At 55.0% G+C, this 7,620-nt stretch overlaps 3 protein-coding genes across 4 annotated transcripts; 2 read left to right on the forward strand and 1 right to left on the reverse strand.

Annotated features, from left to right (window-relative positions):
• Positions 1–130: 130 nt before the first annotated feature.
• Positions 131–1,132, forward strand: TMEM88 (transmembrane protein 88). The gene is made up of 2 exons (XM_075559118.1): positions 131–376; positions 517–1,132. Exons 1-2 carry the CDS (start codon positions 170–172, stop codon positions 784–786), a joined length of 477 nt encoding a protein of 158 aa, XP_075415233.1. The 5' UTR covers positions 131–169; the 3' UTR covers positions 787–1,132.
• A 685-nt stretch (positions 1,133–1,817) lies between these two features.
• NAA38 (N-alpha-acetyltransferase 38, NatC auxiliary subunit) lies at positions 1,818–2,981 on the reverse strand. Its single transcript, XM_075560885.1, has 3 exons — positions 2,486–2,981; positions 2,098–2,281; positions 1,818–1,968 (listed from the first exon to the last, which is right to left on the reverse strand). The coding sequence occupies exons 1-3, from the start codon at positions 2,564–2,566 to the stop codon at positions 1,856–1,858; spliced, it is 378 nt and encodes a 125-aa protein (XP_075417000.1). The 5' UTR covers positions 2,567–2,981; the 3' UTR covers positions 1,818–1,855.
• Positions 2,415–6,889, forward strand: CYB5D1 (cytochrome b5 domain containing 1). Of its 2 annotated transcripts, none has more exons than XR_012786464.1 (4): positions 2,415–3,388; positions 3,474–3,550; positions 3,673–4,169; positions 4,348–4,479. XR_012786464.1 is itself a non-coding variant. In XM_075560884.1 (4 exons), exons 1-4 carry the CDS (start codon positions 3,229–3,231, stop codon positions 4,576–4,578), a joined length of 687 nt encoding a protein of 228 aa, XP_075416999.1. In that variant the 5' UTR covers positions 2,424–3,228; the 3' UTR covers positions 4,579–6,889. The 2 variants fall into 2 exon arrangements, 1 of the variants encoding a protein (XP_075416999.1); XM_075560884.1 differs by having other exon boundaries at positions 2,424–3,388; positions 3,673–3,891; positions 4,348–6,889.
• Positions 6,890–7,620: the final 731 nt, after the last annotated feature.

Below are 7,620 nucleotides of genomic sequence, written 5' to 3' on the forward strand. Positions count from 1 at the left end.
TGGAATGTCCAGAGCTCTGGATGGGGGGTGCCTAATCCTAGAGCTGCATTCCAGGATAAGGGGGGTGGGGTGGGGTGGGATGAGGTGGGTGGGGAGAGGCTCTGCCGGGGGAGGGGCAGGAAAGGGCTATAAGGGCCGCGGCCCCGGGAGGGTAGGAGCCAGGAGGGCCATGGCGGATATCCCCGGGACGCAGCGTTCGGTGCCCGGCGGCCCAGAGCCCCGGGACCCCCTGGATTGCTGGGCCTGCGCTGTACTGGTAACAGCGCAGAACCTGTTGGTGGCTGCCTTCAACCTGCTTCTGCTGGCACTGGTGCTGGGGACCATCCTGCTACCCGCTGTCACCATGCTGGGCTTCGGCTTCCTCTGCCACTCCCAGGTGAGCGTGCGGGCCTTGTGTGTGCGTGCGCACGTGTGTGTGTGTGTGTGTGTGTGTGTGTGTGCTGATGATGGGCGGTTATTTGGTGCCTTTGGTGCTTCAGGTCCGCTAGGGCCTTATGCCGCCTCCTCCTCCCACAGTTCCTGCGCTCCCAGGCACCCCCTTGCACGTCGCACCTGAGGGATCCTGGCTTCACGGCCCTGTTGGTCACCGGGTTCCTCCTCCTCGTGCCGCTGTTCGTACTTGCCCTGGCCAGCTACCGCCGCCTCTGCCTTCGCCTCCGCCTGGCCGACTGCCTAGTGCCCTACAGCCGAGCCCTCTACAGACGCAGGCGTATCCCACAGCCGCGACAAAACCGAGCCTCATCGGGACCCCAGACCCTGTCCACGACCGGAAAGGTCTGGGTCTGAAGACCTCACGAGTCGAGAACTATTCGACCATTCTTCCTCCCAGCCCGAAAACTTGAAGCAGGGGCTCCTGACCAAGCCCTGCCAGAGCCGGCCGGCCAGAAAGAGCTGGCGACCGGACCCAATGCTGGTGAAACCCAGGCACAACTCAGAAAACCCGTTTTTTTCTCTCCCGAAATGTCCACACCTGAATCCCAACCATCTGGGCTGGACCCTGCACACCTTACCATGTGCTGTGACTAGGTCAACGAAACTCCTGTACTGAAGTGGCCCCTCTGGCATTTAAGAGGCTGGGGAGGGGGAAGGGCTAGAGCGATTACACTGTCAATAAAGAATTAGTCAACTGTTATTCTACTCCCATAGAGAGTTACAGACTCCTCCGAAACCCACAGCTCCACTCTGTCCTAGAGGGTGGCCGATAGGAACTCCTGGATGGTAGGGAGTTCCGTGAGTTGTTTTTTAAACGGTGGTGGGGTCCTGGAGCCAAAAGGGCAGCAGAAATAACATGCGTGCCTGGTGCCCAGAAGCAGGAAATGTGTGCTGGACTAGACACGTGCATCCTCCAGTCGCCTATCCTTCCCTTATCGCATCTGCAGGTTCTTCCTGGCCAGACCCCAGAGGTCTGCCCCTGACCCCAGGCAGAGTCACCTCCCCATCAACTGAGTGGACAGGCTCAGCCTCAGCCTCCTGTCCTGTTCCCCTTGGGGACCTGAGTCCGTTCTCTGACCTCGGCTCAGAGGAACTCAGTGTTGCCAGGCCGGGGAGGAAAACAATGGGTCTTCCGGAGCAGGATGACGCCCCTCCTGCCACAATTCTGGAGTGGGAGGAATGAGCGGGAGGACCACCCTAGGGACTATTTGTCCCCCGCACCAAACCCCATTCAAACCGGGGGGGGGGGGGGTCGGGAGGGGGTGTGTAACGCCATCCCTGAACGTTCACCTTGGCCGTCTGCACCTCAGGTAAACCTTCTCGATGTGGTGTGCAACCCTTGTCCTGGCTACACACGCGCTCGCACACATACACACGCACGCTGCTTCCGATACAAGTTTAATGAAGTCTGAGAAGCTTGCAGTCAGAGATAGGGTGGCCCCGCCAGGCTCTCCCTCTGCACCTCGATAGAAACGATGTGGTGTCCGGGTACCATTGCCAGACCCAGCACACGGGGTTCCCCAGCAGAAAAGGAATCTGTAAAGAAGGGTCAGGGCATCAGGGAGGCAGGCCAGGGTCAGCCCTGTCCCTTCTGAACCACGACAAGCATCGCAAAACAAAGGGTATCAAGTGGCCCTAGGCCAGCGTGCATTCCGGGGCACTGACCCGACGGCTTAAGGAACTCCTGCGCTGAGCCTAGGATGACATTGCAGTCGCGATCGGTGCAGAGGAAGCAGCCGACCAGAGTCCGCCCGTCTGTCATGCGAATGCGCATAGTCTTGTTAAGCAGCGCCTCCAGCTGCTGCCGGGCCCGCGCGGCCGGCGAGTCCTCAGGCTCTCCATCTGAGTCCTGCACCGGGCGGGACAAAAGCTCTCACCGCGCAGCCCTTAGCAACCTGCCCGCCCCCAAACCACAGCTCCCGGCAGCCCGCGGGACAGTCACGTGAAGCCCGGAGGCTGCCGGGAGCTGTAGTTCTCCGCTCACCACCCACCTCGCCCTCCCATCTTGCTGTCCGCCTGCCCCGCGCTCCCAGAACCCCAAGCCCGCGCGAACCCCAGCGCTGGAGCTGCTTTGACGCCGGCTACAACAGCCATTCTCCTCTCGTAGCAGCATCGTGGGCCCAGCTCCGGCCATTTACTCTGAGGCCTCCGCCCGGCCCCACAACTTCCTGAAAACCTTTCGGGTCGCTGGCCTGAGATCTCGCGAGCGCTCCCAACCTCCTTCCCTTTCGCGAGATCACTTCTCCTTTTCTCCGGCTCGGCGCCTCGGCAACTGCAGCGATCTCGCGATCTTCTACTTTTCCGGAGCTGGAGCCGAAGCCCGTCACATTGGGCGTCTTAAGATATCGCGAGAAAGCATGGCTTTCGTTTCTAAGACGTCTTTTCGAAAGCCAGGCATTTTTAGCGAGACGGTTTTCTTTCATAACCTTCTGCCACGTTTTTCTGGCTCGCGAGGTAATCTGTACTAAATATTCCGGTGGCTCTGACCCGAAATCGACACGACGGCAGAGAGTGTGGGAGTCTTGGGTGGTGGGTGGGCGGGGCGGGGGGGGGCGTCGGATGTGCCCGAGCCCGGAACCTGGAGCGACACTGCATTTCCCGTGAGCTCTGGCAGCCCAGCCCGCCCCTTCGCGACGCAATGGTTGATCTCAGAGGACGGTGGCCGGAAGAGGACAATGGTTTCCATGCCAGCGGCTAAACGCGCTGCCCTCAGCGCCTGGCTTTGGAGGCAGATGTCGTAGTGAGAATTTTCTGGGGAGCCAAGAAGCAGTTGGGGTGACTCGTGGAGCCAGAGTCATGCGGCGCCGGGGCTTAGTAGCCGGGCCAGACTTTGAATACTTCCGCCGGCGCTATTTCACGCCAGGGGAGGTGGCCCAGCACAACCGGCCCGAGGACCTCTGGGTGTCTTACCTGGGCTTCGTGTACGATCTGACGCCGCTGGCACAGGAGTACAAGGGTAAGAGCCCTACGCGGGGCCGGGGGCTGTGGGGTGGGCGCCCGGCTCCTGGTAGTCGGCAGTGACGGCGGCTGCTCCTTCTCAGGGGACTTACTGCTGAAACCCATCGTGGAGGCTGCAGGCCAGGACATCAGCCACTGGTTTGACCCAAAGACCAGAGACGTGAGTGGTGCTTGAACCTGGGGCGGGGGCGAAGGGTGCTGGAGAGCCAGCCGGCGTGGGAGGGACGGCTGGAGCCTCAGACAGTGACTGCCTGTCGTCCGCGCCCCTGCCCTGCTTTAAAGATTCGCAAGCACATAGATCCCCTGACCGGCGCCCTGAAGTACCGCACCCCGCGGGGGCGCTTCTTGCACATCCCGCCTCCGCTACCCCGTTCGGACTGGGTCAATGATTTCGGGAAGCCCTGGTGGCAAGGGTCGCGGTACGAGGTCGGGCGACTGTCCCAGAAGACCCGCCACATCCGCATCATTAACACTCTCACTTCGCAGGAGCACACGCTGGAGGTGAGAACTGGAAGCCGGGGTGGGGGCACTGGAGAGAGGAGCTGGGAATCCTAGCCGACCTCCAGGTGGGAGGGAACTTTTAATTTTGATTTCTCCTCCTGCCTCCCCCAACAATGCCCACCCTACTGGGGCCTGAGGAACACACCGTCAGGTACCAGGGTTGGAAATTCCACGAGCGAGCATCTGGGTCTTCCTAAGCCTGGCAGGGGTTATGAATGTTGGTGATGATGGCCCCAGCCGGCAGGTGGACTCTCCTATTAGCCTGTTGTGAGAACCAGGTGAGTGTTCGGCAGCTTTGACTAAGCTGACTTCAGTTCCCCGGCTGCAGAGCGCCCAAAGGAGCTATGGGCCGATCCCTGCTCCATCCTCTACTGGCCTGCCTCTTGGCTTTAGCTTGACTGTCGGGTCTGTGTTCCATTCAGATTTCTGGGGGCTCGGTGCTTCTGTGTTCTCTAGGTGGGGGCCCCGGAATCAATGTGGGAAATCCTACACCGCTATCTTCCCTATAATGCACATGCCGCCAGCTACACATGGAAATACGAAGGGAAGGAACTGAAAATGGACAGCACTCTGGAGGAGAACGGAATCGGGGATGAAGATGAAGAATTTGACTTGCTCAACATGGACAGTGAGCTCTATACACCTGCATTACTGCTCTACTTCAACGATGACCTCACGGAGCTCTAAGGAAGGGTTCCTATGCTTCCATACACTTGAGACCTATTTTGAGTTTGGCTGTTTCTAGGCCCCGAAGGAAAAGAGGGGGTGGGGAGTGTCTGTATCCAGACCTCCACTCTTCTCACAAAACTGGCCTATTTGACTCAGAAAAGGTCCTCTACCCCACACCCATTACAATGGGGGAGCATCAGAGAAGTGAATTCATTGGTTTTTAATGATACAAGGAAATGAAGATTATTAGGAAGATGTAGAAAAGCATGTCAGAGAGAAATTTCGGGAGAACTTTTAAAAATAGAAATGGAAGTCCTACACAGGGATGAGGTAGCGTGCAAACATACATAAATACACATATGGCAATAATGAGATAGCTGCACAAAGATAGCAATAGGAAATCTCTAAGTTGACCATACAAAACAGGAGTCTCTCCCTTGTAAAATCATACTTGGCAACTGAAGCCCAAGGAAGCAAGGAAGTGAATTACCTGGTAGCCAGGTATTAAGCTAGGTACTTTATATACCCTTTTGGATACATCTACTCACTAAGGTGGCAAAACTACCATTTATTTTAGAGATGTCTTCTGAGACTTAGAAAAAGCACACCCCGTTAGTGACCAGCAGAGCCAGATTGGAAAGCTGTGTCAACACGGCCCCACAGCTCTTGCTCTTCTCCATGGGAAGGCACTGTAGCCTCAAGGCTGACGCACACCAACATTTGTACCCACTGCTCGCATCAGGAGGCCAGTTGCACAGTGGGGCCCTGTTCCACAGCGGGCCACTCATGGGAGTGAGCTGTGTTCTTCGGTGGCAGAGTCAGGAGGGGAGTGTCCTCTAAGCAGTTGAGGCTAATTTCAGAGCAGCATTTCTCCCCTGCTGTTTGGAGACTGGGAGACAGAGGTGGATTCTTACTCTGGGAAGCAGTGGGGGAAGGGCCTGCGGAGTGGGATACTCTGGATGGAGGGGCAGATTAGGGCAAGTACTATACCAAATTCTAGAGGAGCCTGCACTACCTAGAGAAGGTGAGTTGGACAGGGCTGAGTTTGCAGAAGGGATTTGAGAGAAGGAGAGGAGCCAATAAGCCTGAAAACGCACAGTGACTAAAAGAGAACTATGGGGCAGCAGCCAGATCTGATAGCTTTAAACGTAAACTTGGGAGTGTTCGCAGGGGCTAAGGAGGAGCCCTGGTGGCACAGTGGGTCTTGTCAGTTTGAAACCACCAGCCACTCTGTGGGAGAAAGAGAAGGCTTTCTACTCCTGTAAAGTTAGTCGGAAACCCAGCGTGGCAGCTGTACCCTGGCCTGTAGGGTCGTTGTGAGTCGGGATTGACTCGGAGACAGATGAAAGCAAGTCTTTGGGGGGATGAGAGGTCTGAACAAAGGTGGAGATACCCTTATTGCCTTCAGCAGCATCTGAGCTTACGGAGACCAAGTGCTTCGCTTCACTCCCATCTAACGCAGAACTCCTTGAGTTACCTGCACCAACCATTCTGATGTTTAGTTAACCCAGCAGTTGTTTCAGGTGTATCTCGTTTGCTTGGTTAAACCCTAAACACGTTAAGAACTGACGGAGAGTGTTCTCTGTGCCAGCCCAGGTGGTGTGCTCTTCATTCTGCCCGCACCTGTCCCTCCTCCATTCTTCTGCTTCAGTTTCTCTCGCCAGAAACACACCCCTCTCTCCATACGCCCAGTAAAGATCTCTGCAGTCCATCTCCTTTCCTCTAAGCCACCATACCTCTTGCCTGAGCTGCTCTAGAAGCTTCCTAACCTGTCCCTCCACACACCACAGAGTGAGCTTTGAAAACCAAGTATAATCACTGAACCTCTGCCCCAAAGTCTTCTGTGACTCCCAGGTGTTTTTGGAATAAAGACCTAAAGGCAGAACCTTGCGTAACTGAAGCCTCATCAACCTTGCATGCCCCCTTCCTTAACAGTCTTCTTTGTTCCCTGTGTGTGGCTTTCACAGAGCCTTCACACAGACTTTGCATCTGCTTGACACCCCCCCCCCCCCCCAGCATCCCAGACGCTTCTTTCTCAAGGAGGCCTCAGATGTTTTGGTCTTGGTCAGGGACCAAAATAACCAGTTGCCATTGAATTGCTTCGGACTCATGGCGACTTTTAAGAGTTCCAGTTAAAGAAAGCTTTTCTTAGAGCCGTGAAGTAAGCATTCGGAGTACATGCTACCTGTCGCGTTAAAGCGAAGGGTGTAATTAGCTGGTGAACACTGGGTTGGGAGACCTAAGGGCAGAGACCATGTCCCTCTTGTTCCCTGCAGCTTCTTGGGGCTGGACACCCAAATTGCTGGTCAATAAAATTTGTTTGAAAGAACGGAAATGTCTAAGTGAATTTTTCTGTTTAGTAGGTAATCAACAGGGTGTTGTGCCCTGGGGGGCAAGGTGGGGCCACGAATAGGTCATGTGGCAGGAGACAGACCAAAAGTTGCTTGGGACAGACTTCCTCTCATCAGATTTTTTTTTTCTCTTAAGCAACCCACCTGTTATTTCCCTGTATGGCCACCAGGTGGCTGTAATCGCCTACGAAGTCAGAAGGGCCCAAAGGAGGAAAACCTCTTCGGAGGTCCTTGGAGATTTATGGTAGGAGGTCAACACGCACTCCCTGCCTTTGAAACCACTTCAACTCACAGCCACCCTCGGATAAACCACCTGACACAGTTCTACTAGAATCAGATTTATTCCAGCTTTTGAGAATTTTATTTTTTACAAGTACAGTAAAAGTGCAATTTGAAAAGTAAAACTCATTGGGATGTGACCAGTAGGAGGTCGTAATTTCAGGTGTGGTGTGTATAGGCTGACACACAGAACTGAAAAAAGCGTAGCCATCAAGGGGAAAAATAGACCACACAATTTTAGAAGAATAGTAGTAATTACACAGCTCAGTTTGAAAGTAATTTGTGTGTGAGGCGGGGAGGGGGGCTCTAAGATAGATGTGGTGGTGATTGTACAACTCCCCTTGATAGGATTGAACGATCAGACTGTTCAATTGTGTGATAACGTGAATTATATGCTAGTCAAACTTGAAAAAAGGTTTTTTAAAGAATA

Source organism: Tenrec ecaudatus, chromosome 10 (assembly GCF_050624435.1).
Source record: "Tenrec ecaudatus isolate mTenEca1 chromosome 10, mTenEca1.hap1, whole genome shotgun sequence".
NCBI lineage: Eukaryota > Metazoa > Chordata > Mammalia > Afrosoricida > Tenrecidae > Tenrec > Tenrec ecaudatus.